Below are 26210 nucleotides of genomic sequence, written 5' to 3' on the forward strand. Positions count from 1 at the left end.
GGCAACAATGATGTGAGTTTTCTTAAAACATATGCATTGACTTTGAAAGTGGATGCATTATCTTTTGTGGAGTGGACTGTAAGTGAGACCATGGACTTTGTAGTTACCACCGATGAATTAGATATTCCAGAGATTTTGCCATTAACTGGAATACGATTAAGCTTTAACAACTGCGCAGCTCCTTCGGAAATGAAAGAACCCTGTGAACCCTGATCAACAAGAGCTCTCAATGCGTAAGTACCACTGTTCTTTGAATCTACATAAACTACAGCAGTAGCTAAAATAACCAGATCATCATTTGTTTCAGCTTTCAGGTTCACACTGACGTTGCAAGAAGTCTTGGGTCCAGCAGTGCCATTTCCTTTTGGGCTATCTCTCTCTTTAGCAGTATCACCAGCGTTGTCATCCTTAGGAGAGGTGAAGTGAATTAACGTATGATGACGACGACCACACTTTTTGCAGACTGTGCTTTGTCTACAGTTGAATACTGAGTGACCTTTCACGAGGCAGTTAAAGCATATGTTGTTTTTCTTAACAAAATCTTGACGTTCAGGAACGGGGAGTGAGCCAAAACCTTTGCAGTGGCAAATATAGTGGTTCTGTGAGCAAAAAGTACAAGTGTTTTCAACTTCAGTAGCAAAACTTTTGGCAGTTGTTGCTCTCGGTGATTGTTGAACAGTTTTTGGAGTATGTCGTTGTGGAGGTTGTGAAATGTTGACCATTTCCATAGTTCGGAAACGTTTCTCTAGAAAACTTATAAGGTCCTCATAGGTAGGAATGCTTGTGGAATTTTCTAATGATTGTTCCCAAAGTTTGTGAGATTCAATGTCCAACTTTGAGACAAGGATGTGCACGACTATAGAATTCCAGGAATCGACCTTCAAATTTGTTAAGGAAGTGAGACATTGGCTAGAGGTGTCTAGAAGATCTTTTATACCCTTTGCAGATTCAGTTGTTAATGCCTTTTGACTTAAGAAACGACTGAGGATATTGTTGACTATCATTCTCTTATTTTCATATCTCTCATTTAATTTTTTCCAGGCGTCATCATAGTTAGCTTCCGTTAGTGAGTAATTTTTTAGTAGTTGTTCAGCTTCTCCAGATAAACTTGACTTCAGATAATGATGTTTCTCAATTTTAGTCAAACGATCATCATTATGTATTAGAGAGCGAAACAAATCTCTAAAACTCATCCACTGACTGTAATCGCCAGAAAATTGTGGTATGGAGATTGGTGGAAGTTTTGGTCTCATCTTTGAAACTTCCAACGAAGTCTCAGAGTTTAAACCTTCATATTTCTCCTCTTTTAGCTCATACAATTTATCTTTAAGCCATGTCATTAGCTCCAGGTAATATTCTTCAGTGCGTTCAAAGTTTTCCTCTAAGACAAGATTGTAGTCTGTTTGTAACGTTTCAGCATCTATCGATACAGAAAGAGTCTCAAAAGACTTGGAATAACTAGACCAATAATCTTGTAAAATCTCCATCCGTGAATGCAAAAAACCTCTTGTTCGTTTATCAGTAGCGCATTTTTTTGAATTTGTGAGTAATTTTTCAATTTTAGTTGAGTTCTGAATCATCTGTGTGATATTTAGTTTGATCTTTTTATCCGCCATGGTATATAAAGTTCACAAAATGATTGCAGATAGAAAGCAAAATTAATGATATTCAGAACTACTAATGAATTGTTAAAGTTTTTATCACCATAAAAGTAAAAGTTCAGTTTTGAAAAATAATACAAGTCCAAAATCACTTCCAGAAACTAAGTTAAAAGTTGATGAAATTTTTCTAAGTCTTTTTTACTCGCAAATTTTCTAAGTCTTTTCTAAAACGAAATTTTTTAAGTTATTTTTGACACGAAATATTCTAAGTTCTTTTTACTCACGAAATCGGCTAAGTCTTTTTAACACTGAAATTTTCTATGTTCTTTTAACAATCACAATACTTTTAGCACTTTACTCACAGTTATCCGAGCTCGAAGACCATTTGTTTAATTAAACACTCACACTAACTTATACACTTTTATTTGACACTAGTAAGAACACTCAAGGTGACATCAGGAAGCTTAACCTATAGGAATATTACAAAAAACAACGTTAGCGCGATTTTAAATGGCCTGTGGCGCCATCTAGTTACATTTTGAGTAAATAAAGCATTAAAGTTAAACACATACTATATCTATTGTTTTGGAATAGTGTTTTCGAAGTCGGTTGTTTTTTTGTTAAAATATTTTTTATTTATAGATTTTTAGTGAATTTGAAGTACACTTACCAACAATTTGTCTAAATATGTGTAGATATACTCAATTCTTCAATGCAGCAATGAACGTGAACGCTTTGCAATTTGATTACAGACCGTTAGAAATTCTGCCACAGATCGCACCCTAACTGTAAGTCGCAAAGGAGTCCCATTGATCATCATATTGGACTAAGACAATTACTGAACCATAACTGTGTTATGGTAGATGACTTAAGTATCCCTATAGCATAAAAAAGATTCGGCCGAGTATCGTTAATTTGCTCCTAAGAATTGAAAGATTCTGTTACTTTGTCATGGATTCCCTAATCAGAACCTAACCAAACTCTCACCAAACTATCTTTGAAGTACATATATCCTTTCCATTATCGATATCGGTTGGCGCGATATTGAGTTATTCGTAAATTTATCATCCACTTTGCTATACGTAAGTATAGCAAAGGACACGGGAAGCACCAGCTTTCAAATAAAAAAATAATTATCAAAATTGGTTCACCCAGTCGAAAGTTTTGAGGTAACAAACATAAAAAAAAAACATATCGACGAATTGAGAACCTCCGCCTTTTTTGGAGTCGGTTAAAAAAAACCAAAAAACATACCTAAGTAATAAAACTATGTAGAAAATCTTATTATGTAGATCATTTCATTCAATTTATGAAAAGTGTAAACAATTATCACAACGTAACAACCTTCTGATTGAAAAGAAAAACCCACTTAGAGCTATATCAATAACACGATAGTAAACATTAAATAAAATAGTATTTTATTGGTGATTGTGTCTACGACGCTGGCAACACCAAGATAAAGTTCGCAGTTTTCAGCCGAAAACTGATAGTCAATATCGCGCCGGGAAAGCGAGCTGCTGTCGCACAAATAGTTTTAATATATAAATGGTCCACGGTTTATATTAGAATGCCAAATATTATTAACGAGGTTAAGCTCGACTTCAAAGATGTGCTGCTGAGACCAAAGAGGAGCACGTTAAAGAGCCGAAACGATGTGAGTTTTCTTTTTATTAATTTTTATGTGCATGAAGGTAATGAAGGTGGATATGTAAAGTGTGCATCAGATTTGAGTGGAAGTTCAAATACATTTAAATGAATTATTATTACCTTCATATTTGAACAGGTAGAGAATGGTAAAGCTAGTGGTAAAATATAGGTAATATTTTTCTATGACTACAGTATCTTTACCTATACATATAAATAAAATTGGAGTGTCTGTTTGTTCCGGCTAATCTCTGAAATGGCTGGACTGATTTTGACGGGACTTTTATTGGCAGGTAGCTGATGTAGTAAGGAGTAACTTAGGCTACGTTTATTTTAGAAAAAATCGTTTATTTTAGAAAAGTAAAGTAATGTTGCAATGTCCAAGAAACGGTCTAACTCCAAAATAATTTATGTGGCAAAACAACGTTTGCCGGGTCAGTTAGCCTATATATATAAAAATGAATTGATGTTCGTTAGTCTCGCTAAAACTCGAGAACGGCTGGACCGATTTGGCTAATTTTGGTCTTGAATTATTTGTCCAAGTCCAGAGAAGGTTTAAAAGGTGGATAAATAGGAAAATGCTGCTAAATTAAATAAAAACAACAAATTTGTTTTTCCTTTGATGTGTCCATACATAATTTCTATAAGAGAATTTATTGACGCACGGTTTGTCAGTTCTGCTGTAAAACAATTTCATTACGACAGCAGGGATGCACCTTGCTGTCGTTTTACGAAGTAATTATTGATGTTATGATAAATTATTGACAAATTCATATAAAAACATTAATTTATTTATTATATACAGAACAACGTCTGTCAGGTAGCTAGTATTAATTATAAAATCAATTCTCGAAATTGAACTCCAGGGAATTGTTGTCGAAGAGCAGTGATACGTCAAATACAAAAAGTTTTTTAGTGGTAAACGCGATAACTTGAGTCTTCTGAGGGTAATATGGACAAGGTTTAATTTAACCCATTCCGCGACCTTCTTAAGAGAGGACTTGATAGAAGAGAAATAGATAAAGAAGTCCTTCGTATTACATGGGCACATTATAGGTTGATTCTGTAATTCAATTCTGCATCCCCGTCCTTCCTTTTGATTAACACTTAACATTTGACTGCTCGTTGGTGATCATCACCTCATACAATGGGTTTTAAACTAGTGCTTATAAAATACTTTTCATTTTTTTAACTAACTCGATTAAGTTGAAACGTTTATATTAATTATATTGTTACGTCACTTTGCATACTTTGTAAAATGTTGTAGTTTTTGAATTATAGCTATTATCAATTGAAATCATATATTCTAATATTTTTAATCAAAATTGGATTCAAAATCACTTATTGAACGTCTATAACTACCACCCATTTGAATGGACTATTTTGGAATAGACTGCCTCAGACCTGAGAAAAACGGGCGCAAGAAACTCAGCGAGCTTTTTAGGGTTCCATAGCCAAACGGAACCCTATAGATTTGTCATGTCTATCGGTGTGTCCGTCCGAAAGTCACTTTTTTCCGAAACTATAAGAACTATAATATATACGTCTGGTCTTCAAAAATAATATTTTGGTGGTTTGAAATATTAAGGTTTCTAATAACCTTTTTTTTTCAAAACTGAATAGTAGTTACTTCATAAATCGTTACAACGACAACACTACAAGAACCTTTTTGCTGCTACGGAACCCTTCATGGGCGAGTCCGACTCGCACTTGGCCGCTTTTTTTATATACAAATATGGATTACAATGTAATATCGTACAACAAACATTTATAATTAAAGAGCCCGAGGATGTCCACTTCATTCCCAGTCTGTGGTAATCAAAGGAATCAATTGATTTAAAGCAGTGAGTGGTATCGAGTTTTTCGCCACTTCTTCTTATTAAGGCTCAACGTATCCGAAGTCATAAGTTTTTACACGCTTTTTATTAGCTTCACCTGTATGTATGTTTGTTTGTTTGTTTGTACCACCTTATTTGGGTGCGATTTTGACCCACTTTAATCGCCGCCCAGATTTCGTAGATTTATCTTGGACCGATGACAATACATACATTAATTTGATAAAACTATTCCATTTTTCAATTTGCAAAAAAAGAGTCCATAACGCAGGAATTGATGTTAATTTTAAAATACAAAATAAATTTTCGTTTTTCTATAAATAGCGTATTTTTTAGATATTTTTAACTACTATTTATTATTGAGAGCTAAATTTTCGATTTCTTTAAGGCACTGCAAACAACAAACTTCAACAATTCTGAGCACCAAGATGTGTGATGTTCATTCATTGTATGATAGTAGGTACTCTTGATGTTGGTAGCGCTTGTTAACACGTCAAGCTGACATATATATTTAGAAACGAACAATGAAAGAACAGCAAACGCGAGTGTTTCAGCTGATAGTAAGAGTCAGTTAGCAAGCGTTGAAAATGATCATGTTTTCCTTCTCCAAGTCATTCAAAGCAGAGCACTTGTGCTGTGAACTAAAATCACATTTTCCGTCTCCAATATTTCCAATTCCATACAAAGACGTTCCAATTTAAAGTGCCATATCTCCTTGTACCAAACCTGCTCATAATATCTGTGTGGTGGACACCCGTGGCAGCGGGGTGCTGAAAGCCGGCTGAGGCCACAGAGTCCAAGAGTGATGTGGAAGCGAGGCGGGGCCGGGGTGACGACAGGAGTTGTCAAGTGATGTCGCCTGCGGCCGCTCGCGTTCACTTTTATTTTATGAAAATAAGGGACGAGACGAGCAGGACGTTCAGCCGATGATAATTGATACGCCCTACCCATTTACTTTAGTTGTTTTCACAGCATCATGACGTACGGTATATTACTATGGAGTCATGCTGCTGACATCGATATAGTGTTTGCACTGCAAAAGAGAGCTGTTCGTGCTATATATCAGCTTGGTTATAGACAGTCTCTCAAAGAAAAATTTAAAGAAATAAATATTATGACTGTTTATTGTCAGTACATTTATGAAAATTTAATATATGTTCACAAAAATCGTCACCTTTTTGCTCTTAATAGTGATTTTCATTATTATAACACTAGAAATAAGGGATTGCTCGTAACTAATTCTAGTAGGCTTCATAAGATACATAATAGCTTTAAGGGTAAATGTATACACTTCTACAATAAAGTCCCAGCCACTGTTCAGGCATTATCTATAAATAAATTTAAATGTTTTATAAAAAAATGGCTCTGTCGTAAATACTATTACTCCACTGCTGAATATCTAAATGATCGGACAGCCTGGGACTAGATTGTGATTATTTTATAGCGACTGTACAATATTGTATATTTTTATTGAAAAGAGCGCATAAAAAAAGAATGCTGGGAGAGTTTCTTGCGCCCCTTCTTCTCTCTCAGAGCGCTATTTGTTTCCGAAGCGGTAGTAGTATCTAGTAGTATAAGAAATGACATCAAAAAGAATTCTAAAGGAATAAATTTTGAGAAAATAAATGCCTTTTATGCCTTTTATGCCTTCATTACAATACAGTGCCGCTCAGGATTCTTTAAAAACCCAGAAAGTCTGAGCTGCACTACAATTGCGCTCGTCACCTTGAGACATACGATGTTAACTCTTTTGTCAGTAATTTCACTAGTTACGGCGCCCTTCAGACCGAAACACAGTAATGATTACACATTACTGCTTCTCGGATCCTGTGCAAAGGAGCCTCCCACTTCTAGAGGAACATGTTTTATAACAACGACGCCAACTCAAACAGTGCCCTTGTGAACTGATACTTGATAACATCGTTTAATGTGCCATCCATCTAGCAAACCGACCGTTCAGTAATTAATGTTTATGAAGTACATTGACAAGCGGCGCCGGGCGACAACTATATAGTGTGAAGTAACGTGACATTTATAATTACATTTATATTACAAAAAAAATTGTTTGTTATGTTTTTAAAATGATAATCCTCACTTCTGGGATTAATTACACAAATAGAACTGAAAACAATTTTATGAACGATGCGGGACTCAAACCCGCGACCTCTCGCATTCCGTGCAAGCGCTCTTTCTAACCGAGCCAACCGTTCAAGTGACGTTTTTAAAGTCTTGTATGCTTTTGTTGAGATGTCGCTCTTGCTAATTTAAACAATTTGTTATGTTATTAAAGTGATAACCCTGACTTCTGGGATTAATTACACAAATAAAACTAAAAGCAAAATTTCATGAAAGATGCGGGACTCGAACCCACGTCCTCGCGAGTTCCGTGCAAACGCTCTTTCCAGCTGAGCCAACCGTTCGAGCGACGTATCGCTTATAAATCTTGTATGCTTTGTTCAACTCTATTTATTTTGTTAAATCATGTTATGTACGAATACGATTATTTTAAAAAATATTATATCATTTTCAATATTAATAGTAACTTTCCTTTAAATTACACATATATTGCAAAACACTTTTTACACAAATGATTAAGCCCCAAACAAGACATAGCCTACGTACTTGGAAATAAACATCAATATTCGTCGAATAAATGTTTGCATCTACTTCTAGTTCAGTTGGTAGGGTTACTAACCACTGGGCTATATGGGTCGTCATATTAAAGTTATTGTATCATGGCTCGGTCCAGTTAGCAAAAAACCTATTTCGATTCTCGGCCTTATATATGTGGTTATGACAAAGTATATTATGTATATCTCCTTCTAGCATTATTCGTGTTATGAGACTGACTCTACATTTGGAATACTTCCAAGAAAACCTGAATATCTTCAATCTCGACAAATAACCAATTTGCATTTAAAAGATTAAGAGTTTTTTAATAGGCCATTTGAGCATCTGTTTAACTAAAGCTAAATATATATTATGTAACCCTTTATCTAACGAAACCTTGCTTCAATGTAGTTGCGTCTACGAAAACAATGTATCTCTATACATATTACTTAAATATATAAAACCATGATAAAATACAGAACGTCCGAAGGTTATGGTACACGAAGGGAAAGTACCTTAAATATCGTATATAGGGTATTTTAGAGTTATTAGTTTTGGCCATTTTTTCGATTGGCATCATAGATGTAGGGGTGTTAATTAAGGTCGGTTCAATTTCCAGACGAGGCAAGGATTTTTACAAAATCTTTGAATGCAGAATTGCTTTAAAAATAACATAAAGTCTTATTTCAGTAAAATAACCTATCAACGATATTTAAGGTACTTTCCCTTCATGTCCCATAACTATGGGACGCCCTGTATACACTTGGCTGAAACCTGGTCCCCTAGAATTCAAGACCGCCGCAAAATTGATGCCTTAGAGATGTGGTGTTGGAGACGACTCCGGAAGATCCCTTGGATGGCTTTCCGAACCAACAATTCCATCTTAAAAGAACTGAAGATAAAAGAAAGGCTATCGTCGACTGTGCAACTATTAATTCTGAAGTTCTTTGGTCACATCTCCAGAAATGAAGGATCGTTTGAGCGGTTGATAGTGCAGGGGAAGGTGGAGGGGAAAAGAGCGAGAGACGCTCACCCACGCGATGGACGGACCTGATCAAACAGTGACCCACACACCTGTGGTGGAGGGCTCCCGCAATCCATCAAAAGTGGAGGAGCATCGCGAGGGAGGCAGTGCGACCCATAACTGTGGAGACCAACGGCGACTAATGTTGCGTCATCTTGGCAACCACGACCACTCTGACAAGAGTGAACGATTGAGAAGAAGTATATACTTTACTTTCACCAATGTTATTATTATTGATTTATCTTAAGCTTAACGGCGTACGATCAAAATAGATTGAAGTGGTATTAGTGGTACACGTGACTTAACCGCTTGATTTAAAAAGCTTAATTATATAATACCTGGGAGTAATGATAGCAAATGCGCTGAAAAGGTAAGAAAGGTATTCTTTATTGCACTAAATATATAGAATAACTAGCTGACCCAGCAAACGTTGTATTGCCGATATTAAAATCGCGATACAAAAGTAACTGTTGATCGTAAATGGGTGAAAATTTGAAGATGTATGTATTTTTTAATGTTGACTCATAATCAAACAAATTTTAAAAAAAAATGTCAAAACAATAAAAAATAAAAATTTGGCGTGGCCTTAACATTTAGGGGGATGAAAAATAGATGTTGTCCGATTCTCAGACCTACCCAATATGCCCTCAAAATTTTATGAGAATCGGTCAAGCCGTTTCGAAGAAGTTTAACAACAAACACCGCGACATGAGAATTTTATATGTTAGAAGTTATAATTTGTAAATAATAGTTATGGTAGCACAATTAGGCAACCTTATCGCTATCTAGCGATCTTTTCTAGGTAACATAATGAAATGAAATGAAATTTATTTAATTCGTCGAACACAGTATACATTATAGATCTTAAATTTATAATTAGTGTCTTCTATTCGGCGTATTTTAATTATCATGCAAAAAGTTTACGTAATATTTAAAAAATCCTTAACACTATAAAATTTAAAGGTGTAATAAATATATTTATAGCTTGAAATAGGCAATAAAGTAAGATAGTGTAAGATATATATACACATGAACAAAATTGCAAAATTTTTGAGATTTAGATAGCTAGTAGCTGCATAGTCAAGATTAGGGTTATAGTAGAGATTGAGCTAGCAAGATTTTGTTGGTAATAGGTAAAAAGTAACGAAGTCTACGTAAGGTACCCATAAAAATCTTTTTACTGACATTGTCATCGCTATGTTCCATGATAATATCTGATCAATGTGTATTCCCACGGTAGTCGGTAAAAAACCGACTTACTGAAGGATACAATACAATTTTGTGAAAATAAATGCCTTTTATGACTTTTAATAACAATTGGCCGTGTCTTGTGTGGATTTAAGCGAAGTCACCTCACACCATTTAGTGATATTGTTCAAATCTGCATTAAGTAAAGCAATTGTTAATGCGAGATTCTCAAGAGATGAGTGAGCGTAAATATGTAAAAAAAATCATCAGCGTAAAAATGGTAGAGGGAAGAAAGTTTTGAAGATATTAAGTAAATGAAAATAGTAAAAAGGAAAGGAGACAACACTTCACCTTGAGGCACACCAACTATGATTTTGCACCAAGTGGAGTATTTGTCGACAACCTTTTACACATTGTCAACGTTCGCTCAAGTAACTACAAAACCATACAATTACTAATTGAGATATGTTCAAAGAACTTAGCACTCCTAACAGAACATCAAAGTCAATGGTATTGAAGGCATAACTAAAATCTAAGTCATAGCCGTAATATTCTTATTATTCATTGCAAATCGTATATCATCGGTGATTTTAACAAGCACTGTTGTAGTGTTTACTCATTCGCGTTATAGAATCTATTAAATCACATTTTTAATCTTTATGCCTAACTGTATAACAATAATTTCTAATGTTCGAATAAGAACTCCTTATTACAAAACCAATTTTTTAGATATAACGGAATACTCATTCTCTTTGGCCCACTTTTACCAAACTAAATACTTAATAGACAAAGGGTCAGCAAGTATGAAATAAGCAAAGGAAGTTATAATCATAACATACATTTTACAAAAACATTGTTTGTTTAAAATTGTTTAACGTATATGAGACGTATAGATTTCGCACTGATATAACGCTTCGCCAACGAGGATTGTTATATTGTTATTGTTTCGTCCGTTATACCACGTATGTTACACAACTCTAGGAGGCAATCCTTCCATGTGCAGCACACTACATAAATGCGATAATCAAATACAACAATGTCGCCTCCGCTTCGAGTATTATATACTCTAATTAATACAAAACAGAGAGCAATTAACGTACTATCACTTCTCAACCTTTGCTACATTTTTCAAACAAGCCAACGTTCAAAAGTTATTGTAAGCATAACACGTTAAGCGGGAGTCAATACTTTATATTTAATTATAAATATTTACATCGATAAGTACCTACTTATAATAAAATCGTTAACAATACACAAGTAATGTAAAGCCGCGGTTTCTACATTAATTGAGTTTACAGAAAGTCTGTCTGTTTGTCTCAAAACGCTTAACCGATTTGGCTTTGTTCAATGATGATGCTCAGAAATATAGTATTGGACATACTGACATCTTACCTTAATTGTAGACTATAAAAAGTACATGTTAATGGAAAGCGGTCCTCTGGTCGATCAAATATTAAAATGTGGGTTCCACAGGGCTCGACTTTAGAACCTTTTCTATTCCTTGTTTATATTAATGATCTCCCTGATATCGCTAAGGATTTCCGAAGTGGTGATATATTATGTCAAAAGAAAAGAAAACTTTGGACATTCATAAGTATCATTTCCTTGACCTACATGAATAAAGTGGTTTTGATTTGAATTGATTTGATGTATCGTGGAAAGATCTTCATAACATTAAGTGTGTCTTATTCTTAATCGGTTCACAAACAAAAAAGGTTAAATGAAATAATTCGCTGCAATCTTCGCGGGAAGTTCGCGCTCTCGATGTTTGTGAGGTTCGTGCTACATTTGTGCGACGTGCGATAATAATCATGACGATACTGTAGTTCGTGTAATTATTCTCGATCACTCTTGAGTTTGTTCGTTGTTGTAAAAATTATTTCATATTTTGTTGCAGGTGGACTTGTTCAGGGAAATTACATTCCGGAACTCTGGTCAGACATATCGAGGGGTTCCAGTGATGGCGAGTAACATGGATACTGTCGGCACCTTTGAAATGGCTCAAGAACTGTCGAAGGTATATAGAAACAATGACCTACGCGAGACCACGATACATACGTCAATCTATATGCACCTTGTACATAATATAATAATTCTTTATAATTTCCGAAGCTGCTTTCTGTCATGCATGCCGATTGGCGTGAGTCGGTAATAGCTGGTTGTGGTTTGTTGTTTCATCATGCTCGCTTAAATGTCACTGCTTGTGGCGGCGACGTGGGACGGGTCGTTCCATTCCCTAAAATATGGTCGAGGGAGGCGATGGCTGGCCATGGCGTCATGCTCGTGAACGGGCGCTACTTGCGGTGGCAGGATGATCCTGTGGCTGGAAACTCTGCCTTTTGGTTTTAAAATTAAAAATTATATTTTTTATAATTGCTAATAAAATGGTCGCTAGATACCTTTATTTACTTACGGTGTGTGTTTTACGATTGATGCATCTACTGTACCATGGCCTGGTATTATTGTTGATACAGTAGTAGTCGGTCGTGACTGTACTCAATAGCTCCTGTTTTTACGTATTAATTTACATTTTTTTTGATTATTTGTAGTTTGAGTATTATTGCTGCATCACTTTACATATATTGTGACTGAAATTATTTGTGAGTGAGTGATTGTCACAAAGAGTTTCTTGCCACTTCTTCTTATTAAAGCTCAACCCTCAAAGGAGGTGAATATAAATTGAAAACTCATTTCCTTGACCTGCCTGAATAAGGTGATTTTGATTTGATTACCCTAAAGGATTGAGCTTTTGATTACTGTTAGTAAAAATATAATATTAATTACAAGTTTAAGCAGAATTGTCAAATTGTAAGTAGAGGTATTTGGTGAGTATTGCGTGATATGTAGATTAGGATTATTTTATTGTTGTTTGCTGAGTTCTCGTAACAGGTTTCATCATGCTCGCTTAAATGTCACTGCTTGTGGCGGCGACATGGGACGGGTTAATAAATATGGTTGAGGGAGGCGATGGCTGGCTCATGCGTCATGCTCGTGAACGGGCGCCGCTTGTGGTGGCAGGATGATCCTGTTGCCGGAGACTCGGTTTCAGATTCTTAAAAGTTATTGTGTGTATATATATGTATGGATATATATATACTTATTAATCGCTTATAAAATGCTCACAGAATACCTTTATTTATTTATGGTGTATGTGGATGATGCAGCTACTGTACTCAATAACTTTTGCATTAATTAACATTTACTTTTTTGACTTACTCGTGTAAGACATTGACTATTTGACGTTTGAGTGTGTCTGTTGCATCATTTTACATTTTAAATATTATATTGTAATTTGAAATTATTTGTAAATCGATGTACTTAAATGTAAATCTTGATATAAAAGAGTGGCAATGAGTTTCTTGCTACTTCTTCTCATTTGCTCAACCCTTTACGAAGTAGCGGTAGATTCAATAAGAAAAATATTTTATTTATTTTTTTGACATTCATAAGTGTCATTTCCGTGACCTACGTGAATAAACTGATTTTGATTTGATTTGATTTTGATTTGTTACTGGTTGCGGCTGGTTGCGACTGATTGCGGCTGATTGCGTCTGGTTGCGGCTGGTTGCGCCTGTTGCGGCTGGTAACGGCTGGTTGCCGCTGGTTGCGGCTGGTAACGGCTGGTTGCGGCTGGTAACGACTGGTTGTGGCGTGTACCAGTGATACACAAACAGCTGTTATTACGGATTAGGATGGAGAAGCTATCCTGAGTATTGCCGTTCTCCGCTTTGTTTGTTTAAAAGTATAGTTCACTGCAGTGTTGAAACAGTAGTTTGCCGTCCAACCAGACACTATAATCACGCAACGTTACTACAACGCTTATACATACAAAATGGACTCTCGCGAAGAAAAGATGATTTCAGATGGCGGACCATTTTACAGAACGATTCTTAACTTTTATTGTGGCATTACGATATTATTATTTATTCACATGAACAACAAATAATGTAACTTATTTGAATACTGAGTTGTTATTTATGTGTCAGGTTTACACTTTGATTCTAATTCTCATTATTGTTAGAGCCGCTCCGTACACGGCCACACCGTGACCGCGTGAGTGTTAGAGCCACACTAAAGTGTCAGTTGAAAAGAGTGATTGTTCGGATATCGAAATCTAGTGCGTGCTGCATAATCTATTATATCGTTTGGGGACGCCATTGCGCGAAGACAGCGGGCACAGCTAATTCATAATTTTCTACGACATGCTAGCCCGTTTGATATAGCCGTATGTAGCCGTAAATAGACGTCACAGCTAGATGCACTCATTGCGTTGACCACTAATAATGTGACTGTCCGTACAAGTACGGGGCGAGGTGCCGCTACCTTGAACTCAATAGCAGCAGTATGTGGTATGAAGTAGATGTCGCCTGGAGCTAGAAAACAGCATTCAAATTTCTATATTAACTATTAAAATTTGTACAAAAATAGTTACTTATATTCTAATTATTATAGTAATTTACAATTAAGCCTTATATATGTAGTTCTCAGAAACTTATTTCTACAACCCTATCTACGCGTTAAGGGATAAAAATTTATTATGCTTCTTACTAATACATTTGGTGTGTGGGGGAAAATCCAGGAAACTGGGAAAACCTGGCTATCACTTAACCTGGCTCAGAACTAGCTGTGTGTCAGGATTGTTTAATACCTATTGGTCCGGCCCGTGCAGTACTACTACCAAATGTATGCCTCTGACAAAACTTACGTTTATCATTTAAATTACAATCTAACCATATTCTTATAAGAAATGTTAGTTTAATTTAGTTTAATAGAAGAGAAAAACTAGGAAAGTGTCTATTAGCACTTTTCTTATAAGACAGAGACCTGTTAAGTTAAGTCGCCTTAACAGAGACCTGTTAAGGCGAAGACACTATGTTCTAGTGTTTTTACACTAAGTATATCATATTACTTTGTCTGTTCACTATGAGGTACTACACTTACTCAAAAGTTTTAGTCGTTTTGTGTCTTCTCACTGGGAAACAAACGTGCAAGTCATGAGCTATGACGTCACAATCAGGTGAATGCTGAGGTATTCCATCTCCTCAATAATATGGTCCCAGTGAGAAGATAAGATATGATACAGAACGTAAATATTTTCAGCACGGCCTGTTTACTTGCATCCACAAATATTACACCATTGAGGAGTGGAAGAAATTTGCAGACGAACATCCGGAGTGCTTACAACAAATGGGTAAGAGTTATGAATATTATTATGTGTCGAATTTTACAAGGAGACGTTGATGCTCCAGATCTTCATGAGCAATTGTGTCGTATACGTGTCTCTAAATTCAAAACTCTTCGCCCACGAAACAATAAACTCTTCGTGGTCCCCCTTCATAGCACCGTTGTCCGAGTCATGGCACCTATACCGCGTTCATTGGCATATTTCAACACGCTCTTGGACAAGAATGCTCTATGGGATCCATTCAATGATGGATGGTTCCCTAGTTTCTGAAATCTTAAGGTACGCTGAGAGCATTGATATTGTATAATTAATGGAATTATTCTTTTTTTGTTTGTAATTTTTCCTTTTTGTGTTTCGTCTAATTAGTGTAAGTGGCACTACCGTGCTAATTGGACAATTAATTAATAAATTATGGTGATGTGGTGATGCGATCATGCAGGGTGGTGGGAGTGATGGCTGTAACGGTGCACAGAGTTTCACCTCAGGCGTACTTTCCAAGACCAGAGCTGGTCTTGACCAACCGTCAATTGGAGTGCTCGCCTTTTAGAAAGCGCTTCTTTGATTCCCGACTGTTTGAGTGGTTGTACGCGTTTCTTGTGAAGGTACTCCATGTCGTATCCCTGAAGCAATGCGCCACGAACCTCATTCCATATTTCGGAAGTGCCTGCCAGAAAGCTCTTGATAATCACTATATGGGCAACGCCACAAATTCAGACATTGAGGATGTTAATAAGTTCTGTGACGTGTGGCGAAGTGAATCGACGTGTGTTCGATTCGTTCACAGAGCACTTGATCCGCGACTCTGCCTTCGAGCCGGCATCCTGAATGAGTTGCCAGAGAAGCAGGGGCGGTGCTATCATATAAACACACTTGAAAGGCTCACCTGCTTGCCTAATAAGAAAAGTAATTAGGAAAGCAGGTGAGCAAACCGGTGAGTGAACCTTAAGATCAATCGCTGGGAAAAACCAAATTACGTATCACATATGCACCTAGGATATTCGGTCATTGCTGATGTTTTGCAGTAAAAGTCTTTAATGCCATCAATCTAACACTGTGGTGTATATTATATCACAGTTAAGATCCAACTGTCACATCAGCTTCCAAACAAACATCATCTTCAGGGCTAAATGATGCCACAATACACGTTGGGGATAAAAACTACGTAGACTCTTCTCAACGCTGGGAACCAGTTTTAAATTTCAGGGTAATGATCGGTTAAAATTGTTTAATATCTATTATTCCATTCGTAGCTAACTATAACTTAACGTAACTTTGCAAGAGTCGTCGCTCAGTCTATCGTTGCAGTGTTGTTTCTGAAATTGGAACTGTGCCTGACAAATGTCTCGTCGATGATTAAACCCCGCGATAGCGGTATATTCATTACGATGAACTTAAATAACCAAAATGTGTAAAATTTTGAATTATTGATTTAATGTAAAATTAGAATTAAATTGGTAGGTATGTGTTAACCAGCTATATTTTTTCGGCTTAGAAGTCTTGACTCTAAACTCCTCTCCAGGGTAGTATGTCAGGACCGTTGACAATCGATCGAATGCGTACTCCATCACCAAGATATGCCATCTTAGATATGGTCGCACCACCACCACCACCTTGAGTAATCACTGAGGACATTCTGTGTGTGATATTGAAATTCCTACGGCTGTTCTAGCAATAAGTTCTAGCAATTGAACTAAGGGAAATACAACAGACCAATCCCTCCCGCCGCTTGTGTGGCTACTAAATAATAAATAATGTTTTATCATACTTAAAATGATGTAAAAAAAATTAAGAGAGGTAAAGATCCCAGTTTAGGGGTTCGGATTAAAAGTCCCACTAACCGAGCATAATTGCTAATATTCCAATCTTTTGTTACTTCAGCCGCGAGCTCTGGGACAGCTGAGGCAGACTTCGACAGACTCTCGGACATCCTGAACTCTGTGAAGGACATCAAGTTCATTTGCATAGACGTGGCCAACGGGTACTCTCAGCACTTCGTCGAATATGTCCGACGAGTGCGGGCTGCCTTCCCAACACACACTATTATTGTTAGTATCCCGCTGTTTTACATATTATATTATACCGCTCATTTACAAAAACGTGCATTAAAGAATGAATGAATGAATGATTGCCTTTATTTGCAAACAATACAGTGCATTAACATGGCAATTGCTTCTAGTTTCTTTTTCATCCGCTTGTCTTCTGACATAAGCCTCCTCCAGATCCTTCTCTGTCTGTCTATCCATAGCAGTTCTTCTCCAGGTAGTCCACCTTTTTTAAGTCATTTTCTCATCTGATTATTTGTCTTCATCTATTTCTTTTCCCGTGTCTAGGATACCATTCAATAACATCGTGTGCCCATTTTTCTTTACTGTCCCTGTATGACCTGCCCAGCGCCATTTTATTTTCTTTACACTAATTTAAAAAAAAATCTAGTTTAGTTTTCTTCCTTATTTTAGTTAGGTTTATCTTATCTCGTAATTTAATATATTAAGCATTATACGTTCTATAGGTACCTTGTTGGCAAAGTTTTAATTTATGTTGATTTTTCTTAGATAAGCTCCATGTCATGCAAGGTTGAATATAGACTTTGTATAATTTATTGTTTTTCATAATTTTTTAAGTGACCAACAACTTCTCCAAGTGTTGGCTATTCTCTTGTCTATTTATTTGTTCATTAATTGTTTTGGGGATATTATTTGGCCAAGATATGTACGAGTATATTATTTCAAGTACTCAATTATCTTTTTGTTGATTTCTATATTCACGTGTGTATTGTTGCTCATAATTTTACCGTTTTAGTATTCACCCACTTTGGCGCTGTGCTTTACTAAGTCTTGAAGCTTCTGCAGCATGTCTCCTGGTTTTTCAACTATTATGATTAAGTCATCAGCAAATCTCAGATGATGTAAGCATTGGCCGTTTATGTTTATACCCTTTGGGTTCTGGTTGTGGATAATTAAGACGCCGAAATATTTGTTTTAAGACTGCTGAAAAAGTGATAGAGGGTCTCCTTTTCTGACGCCCTTTTGTATTTGGGATTCTTCCCCTATTCTATCCTATTCTGTCATAAATTATTTTTATAAGTAATATGTATTTTTATTGAATTCCTTGTACCTTTAATGCCGTCCCGAGATATTCGTGTTTAATAGGTTCAAAGGCCTTCTTGTAAATGAATTCGTTACATTTTTCTATGACTTGTTTTGAGCAATTGTTTCGGAAACCTCTGCTTGTTCTCTGGGGTACTCATCTAAATTTCTTATTATTCAGCCTAATATTATTTTTTAAAGTATTTTATACCAATTCGACATCAAACTTATTGACCTGTAATGTTCTATTAATTTTGTATCTCTTTATTTATGTAAAAGTGTTATGATAGTCTGACTCCATTGATAGGTATATGTGTATAGTTATTTGTTATGTTTCGATTATTTCATTAAAGAATTTTGTTATATTTGTCATTGATTCTGATATTGTTCCTTTTAATAATTCGTTATTGTCGTCATCTGGTGCTTTGTCATCTTTTTGTGAATATATTGCTCTTTCAACTTCGCTCATTAGAAAGGTGGGATTTTGTCTTCATATACTCGAGCTCTGTAGAATTCAGTGGCAGTATCTACAATCTTTTTTTTTAGTGCAACTGATGCCAACTTTTGTGTTTGTAATTTTGGGAATCCCCTTTTTCCTGAGCGTAATAATTTTGGTGCTTTTTAAACCCCACCAGTTCTTTATATGGGTTCTCTTATTATGCATCACCTGTTGCACTTTTTTCTTAGTGTTTTCTGATACTGATGTTTATTCAAAGGAGGGCAAAATCAAATTGGCTTTGAAGAAGCTGGGCGTCATAAATAGAGCACGGAAATACTTCAAGTCATTCTAGCGCTCTACAAAGCGCAGGTGCGGCCACATAAGGGGTATTGCTGACATCTCTGGTCTGGCGCACTAGCGCATTAGAGCTGTTTCACCTGATTCCTGCTGCCGAATTCCACTCTCACAAGATGCAAATAATCTAATCTATTTATTAAAGTAATGGCACATACGATGCATATTTTGATGTTTGCCATGATTTGGACTGAATGACAAACTCTTCAATGGTCTTTGTCCAAATTCTGGAAAAAAGAAAAGCTGAGTCTTTAATCACAGCTCTTATAGCTGGGAAACGTCTGTCGTGAAGTGTGGAGCCGCAAGCGTCGTGCTGGAGCAGCGAAGATGGTTTTATTTTGATGATACTGATCCCATTATCGTGCTTACAGGCTGGTAACGTGGTCACCGGAGAGATGGTTGAGGAGTTAATATTATCCGGCGCTGATATTATCAAAGTAAGTTGTTTTTCTTTTTAAAGCTTAGTACCTGCTCTAAACTTTAAGACCGGTGATGTTCTTGATGAATCTGTGGTGTTGAAACTATTATTTTGTAGCATGCCGCTAACTTGAACAAACGAAGTGAGATGTTATCCCCACATATATGACTTTCTCCACTTCTTTCTACCTTTCCCTTTTTGAGGCGTGCGCGAATACGACTCTGTAATGTTTTGTTACCTTTTTTTCGTCATAATTCACTACATGTGGCATAAGACATAATCGGCGTGCGAAAGGCTTATAAGTGTTTACCTTGAACCGAGAAAGGTATACTTTAACAAATGATGAAATCTTAAAATAAACAAAACAAACGAAATAGGGTTCGTTTTAAAATATTAACTTTTGTCGGCAAAAGTCATATGGACATCACTCAGGATACCATAAAGCGAGATATTTACATTGCGCATCTTCTGCGTGAATTTGAGTGATCTCCTAAAATATATGTAATCTTCGCTAGGCTTATAGCTCAATTACAGTAGGTCGTATTGACTGATCGGTTTCAATTTGTATTCGGCCACCGACTAGTGAAAACAGTTTTCCGGTTCGCCGTATTCGGCCGCAGACTAGCAACTAGAGGGGGCAATACTAAGTACTAAGTATTGTTTACTTGTAGCAAAACTTTATGAAAAATCAATAAAATTTTACATAAAAAAACGTTGACTCTGTTAAATAAACCAAATTACTTTTAATTCTCTTCTAATGAATTCTTTTCCGTCCCTCTTAATTTTTCTGTTCTTGTGGGAGTTGGAAATGATCGAATAAAAAGTATTTCTGTTTGGCTCTTATAAAAATACATTATTTGAATTGTAATTTGTGTGTTTGCAGGTCGGAATTGGTCCGGGGTCAGTTTGTACAACGAGAATCAAGACCGGCGTGGGATACCCGCAACTGTCAGCTGTCATCGAGTGCGCAGACGCAGCACACGGCCTCAAGGGACACATTATTTCGGTATGTTTGTTACCAGAAGACAATATCGCTTGTAATTGATGAATTGTTTTTATTATTTATTTACACCCATGCTTTAAATCTCTTTTTAAAGATTCTAAAACAGTTAGCTTATTGCCAACATTAAAACACCCAATGTCCTAATAAGCATTACATCATCCAAACGAGTGTTTTAATGAAATTCAGTACAACATTACATCATCCGTTTTCATTACAACACTCGTTTGGATGATATAATGGTTACTAGGTACTTTTTAAGGTTAGCAGTAAGCTAACAGTTTCAGAATCTTTTATAAAGTATTCATATTATGGGTGTTGATCAAGTCTTGTATGCAACTGGTAGTTGTTAGGTATTAAATCTCATCTGATCACATTGGTGTTTTAATACCCCATACTGCATAAATAACTATTAGATGATGCCTGTCTAGGACGGCGGGTGCACGTGTCCTGGTGACGTTGCGAAGGCTTTCGGCGCGGGCGCGGACTTCGTGATGGCGGGCGGAATGTTCGCAGGTCACGACCAGTGCGGCGGTGACGTGGTCACCAAACCAGATGGCAAGAAGGTGAAGTTATTTTACGGGATGTCGTCCTCGACCGCCATGTTGAAGCATTCTGGAGGCGTCGCTGAATATCGCTCTTCGGAAGGTACGAATACTAATTAAAGGCATAAATGGCATTTATTTTATCAAAATTGATTCCTTTAGAATTCTTTTTGATGTCCTTCTTCTTTGTAAGTATTGCATATTAGAGGCATTTAGTAAGTATTGCATAATATGTAGATGAACTTGAATTGTTTTGTTATTCGGTAGATTTCTCGTGGCAGGTATCGTCATGCTCGCTTAAATGCCTCTGCTTGTGGCGGCGACGTGGGGCGGGTCGTTCCCTTCCCTAAAATATGGTCGAGGGAGGCGATGGCTGGTCCATGCGTCATGCTCGTGAACGGGTGCTACTCGTGGGGGCTGGATGATCTTGTTACCGGGAGGTCTGCTTGATGTGTTTTTTTTATTATTATTATTTCCTTTAAAGTTATTATATATTTTATTTTATGAAATGCTCACATAATGCCTCTATTTATTTACGGTATGTGTGGATTGATGCATCTACTATACTCAATAACTCTTCTGTTTATAAGTATTAATTTTTTTTTTCTTTTTTTGTCTTACTCATGCCTTTCAGTTTTTGACTTATGAGTATTTTTGTTGCGTCACTTTGAATATATTGTAATTGAAATGATTTGTAAAACAACTAAAATGTAAATCTTGACTTAAAAGAGTGGCAATGAGTTTCTTGCTACTTCTTCTCATTAGCTCAACCCTTTACGAAGTAGCGGTAAATTCAATAAGAAACAATATTTATATATTTTTTTTGACATTCATAAGTGTTATTTTTGTGACCTACATGAATAAAGTGTTTTTGAATTTGAATTTGAATTTGTGATGATTGACCGCTTCGGAAACAAATGGCGGTCTGAGAAAGAAGAAGCGGCGCAAGAAGCTCTCCCAGCATTTTTTTTGCGTCTTTTTTAATCAAATATGCAATATTGTATTGTCGTTGCTATTGCTATAAAATAATCATAATCCCTCCCCTCCCTAATAAAATCTTATGTCTCAAGGTGACGAGCGCAGTTGTAGTGCCGCTCAGAATATTTGGGTTTTTCAAGAACCCTGAGCGGCACTGCATTGTAATGAGCATCAGCTGAACGTCCTGCTCGTCTCCTCCCTTATTGTCATAAAACAAGAACATTGTGTATCCGACCATAAGATTGAAACCGACATAGACATTCTCCGAGCCTCCTTTAATAAGATTACAAAATTCATATTATGCTGACGACAATTCCACATTGCTCCGAGTGAGAATATTCCTAATTATGTTTGTTTTATTTCCTCAATGTACAGACAGCAAAACAGCATTTTGATATCTTAAACCCCAGCTGATACATAAATTCCAAATATACTTTTGAACCCTGACTTTTAGAAATGAACTTATAATTTCCCCTGTATTCTCAATTTTCAGGTAAAACAGTTGAAGTGCAATACAGAGGGGATGTCGCTGAGACAGTTAAAGATATTCTAGGTGGTCTAAGATCAGCCTGCACCTACGTGGGAGCGGCGAGACTCCGCGAACTGACTCGAAGAGCCACCTTCATTAGATGTTGTAGACAAGCTAACGATACCTTCTCGTAATTTATGTGCTCCTAGTATTTTTGATTTTAATTAGATGCTATCAGAACAAACGGTAATCAAGGCTTGTTGTATTTTTATTCAAGATTTAATTTAACAATCACTTATTATGAGGCGCAGCCTACCCACCAATTCAAAGAGAAAATGCCGGCGGCTTACAAGAATCTCAGAGGGATTTCATTTTGAGTTATCACACGGGTACTGTAGTAAGATTATTTTTGAAGTGATTGCTAATGATTGTCATTACGTACTTCAGTTAAAGTACTTAAATTAAGTAACTTTTTCAAAAATCAGATGAATTTTAGTGCATTCGTAAATCACTATAAAATGATATAAATCATAATATAAAAATAGATAAATAAAAAGGAAATGAAAACGAATGCTTTGTAGCTCTCGGCGTCGTCAACTACAAATAATATCCTCGTAGAAATCGCAACATTCGCCTTTTACTGAATTATGTTAGATACTATTGATGTGCTTGTATATATATATGTACAGGATAACAAAACTACCTGTAAATCCAAAAGGAGGTTAAATGAGGCCTCATAACGAGTCCATTCACAATATTTAAGAACCGTGAAAAATAGAAAAACCATTAAAGTAAACAATTATTAGGTAAAAAAGGCCTACGTACCTAACGTAGGCCTTTCTGTTCTCTGATATGACAGCTTACAAGGGTTGACAAAATTTTTGGCTTTGATAATTAATTATATTTTTAAGGGGTTTTTTTCAACAAGACGTCGTTGGAAATTTTATTCATCACTAACCACAAAAAGGTGTTGATAAGAAAAGCTTAAGATCGTTGGTCGGGATGAAAAGCTATTAATATTCAAATTCAATTCAGTTTTTCTACAGAATTATTAATTAATAATTAATTACAGGAAATCGTTAGATTGGAACATTTCTTCTACGTTTGCCATTTTACCATTACCAGGCATGCATACACGGGCAGGAGACACTGGTCTTTAAATAACACCACACTTATTAGAATTGTCTAGAAACATAGAATAAAAGTGCATACTGAACAAGTATCTGGCACAAAGATCGTGTATACAAATATATAATTTACGATCATCATTTGAAATATGTTATATTATATCTTGGCACTCGAATTTCACTAAAACTTCGCGAAAATTGAGAAAACTGCTTTTTGAATAAAATACAGAATTTTCATAGCACAAGTCCCACTATCATTTCCTTAATTTTGTATTTTTACTACACGTTACAAATGAACTGTTTTTTCTTTTTCTTTTCATACTTTCTTCTCATTATGTTTAATTATTTTCTACAAATGTCGCGAATCTCTGAGCAAGAAACGCTCAAAACTCTTTCAAATTTTTACAATATTATAAAAAATAATATGAAAGTAAGAGATCTAAGGAAACTTATTGAAGTACTAAGCGGCGTTACTTTGCGGAAATCCATAATTATACAAATGTTTTGAGTTTTCTTTAGTGTTAATTCCGCCAATATTTGTCTTTAAACAATTCGACACTTGTTTCGCCTCTACACGAGGCATCCTCAGGAGATTTTGACTCGCCAAACTTGAGTCTCGTGCCAGACAGAGATCTGTTTTAATTGTCTTACTTTGAAAATATCTCTCTTTTGATTAAATATATACTCCTAGAGATGTTACTCATTAGTAGGAACTTAATATCTACTATTTATGCTTCGGTATTTAATTTTTATTTTAACTGAAGCGCTAGTTTTCGCTGTATCATGGATCTAATTGAACCTCTGATATTGTTATAACACGTCCTACACGCCCGCAGAAGCTACCTACTGAGCTGTTTTGGTGCCAAACCCGGCGCCGGCCACTTGAGACGCAATATCCACTTGTGTTTACAATAGTCGAGATATCATTATGCGTAGCTTACGGGTTGCTAGATAAACAAGCTTGGTTATTTTAAACAAAAAACGTGATTTATGATAGATTCGTGCTGTGATATCGCCGCTCTTTCAGAGTTATACCAGAAATTGTGACTATTTTGCTAAACGCATCAAAATAAAAATATTGCAGTTGAATTATTTGTATTAATTTTACAATAGCGAACACGATATAATATGGTCTTATGATTTCTTTCAGATTTTTTTTTTCTAGTAATAACATTTCACATAATAATGTTCCCGTCGTATGCTAAACAAAACTGGCCGCAGCCAGCTAATGCCAAATACTAATTCATTTTGTCTTTAAATGCGTTGCGCTTTGTTTTATGGCTCTTTGAACCATGAGCAATTAAATTACACCCGGTAAAAATTATCTCTGGTGTTTTTGTCTAGGGATACGTAGATATTGGCAGTTTATTGACGGCTGCCTTTCCGTGTCCACGGGGACACGGCGGCATAGGACCATAGAAACAATTTCCGTATACGCTTGTGCACTGGAGCGTATGGGAGGATAAAATAAAATAACAATTGATAAAAATGTTTCTTGTAATTATTGCAATGGCTTTATTGAATATTTATAATAATATAATATATATATAGGTACCTACGTCAACTAAGTGGAAAGTTTTAGGTATGTAATAACTAATAATAAATGTTATGGCCGGATTAACAATTGCCGTTGTCGAACGATAACGAACAACAAATTGAGTTCAGGGTTTGAATCATTATGTGGGACGCACACATTCGTATCAATGCTGTGATAATGTCAAACGTGCAACGTCTTGTGTTTAATACACTAGGTAGATACACAGACTAGTAAAAAAATAAGGACTCCGTGTCACCTTACATAACAGTGTAGCACCAAAACAAGCCGATTAACGTGTAAATACATAGCCCCACGCACACACTTCCATTACTGCAGGCCGATATATATATATATAGAGGCGGCCATTATGAGAATTGCCAGCGTATGTGACAGATCAGTTTGCGTCGCAATAAAATACTTTAAAAATGCCGTCGTGCGTTGTGAAAAAGTGTAAAAACGATACTATATAAGTATTTGTGGCCATATATGATTATTTAAGGGAGAAAAAATTGTGTAACTAGTATCCCCCGTAACCGCACACACACTAGCATAACGGTGCTTCACTTGCTAATATCACGGCGCGGAGTCCTTCTTTTTTTACTCATCGGTGGGTAGATATATCATCAGTGCACGTGCGCTGTGAGACCAGCCTTCTTACCATTAATCCTGTTATGAAATTATATGATAGGAGCTAGTTCGTGTTTGTTAGTGTCAATACTTATCGATAGCCAATAACTGTAATAACTAATAAATTAATGAAATAAACATTCATGTTACTTTATTAAAATTATGCCAAAACGGAAATCATTGTTTGCTGCTGGTGGTAGAAGGTAATCGATATGAGTTATTGATTAGTGAAGCTTCTGATTCGCCTGTTCCTAGCAGACGGATTGTTTACGTCACCGGGTCCCGTTTGACATACGTATGGAGTATGTATTTAGATATACTGGCCTAATAGATTCTATTATATTGATGACTATAATAGTATGTTGTATAAAAAATGTGTTAGAAAAAAGTCATGTACACAAACTATTTAACTTAATTTATAAAAGACAAAGTGTGTAATAATGAATAAATCATTAATAATTATTGACAGCGTTTTCTTATTTTTTATTATTAAAAAGACTTTTTAGCACAATTGTATTGGCGGGCTTTAGGCCCAGTATTCAC

The 26210-nt window shown here is 36.0% G+C and overlaps 1 protein-coding gene across 1 annotated transcript; it reads left to right on the plus strand.

Moving 5' to 3' along the window:
• Positions 1-3075: 3075 nt before the first annotated feature.
• Positions 3076-26129, plus strand: LOC126969871 (GMP reductase 1-like). The gene is made up of 8 exons (XM_050815452.1): positions 3076-3255; positions 11800-11919; positions 15003-15093; positions 16966-17132; positions 19338-19403; positions 20268-20390; positions 20816-21032; positions 22401-26129. Exons 1-8 carry the CDS (start codon positions 3169-3171, stop codon positions 22568-22570), a joined length of 1041 nt encoding a protein of 346 aa, XP_050671409.1. The 5' UTR covers positions 3076-3168; the 3' UTR covers positions 22571-26129.
• Positions 26130-26210: the final 81 nt, after the last annotated feature.

This window comes from Leptidea sinapis, chromosome 19 (genome assembly GCF_905404315.1).
Source record: "Leptidea sinapis chromosome 19, ilLepSina1.1, whole genome shotgun sequence".
Taxonomy (NCBI): Eukaryota; Metazoa; Arthropoda; class Insecta; order Lepidoptera; family Pieridae; genus Leptidea; species Leptidea sinapis.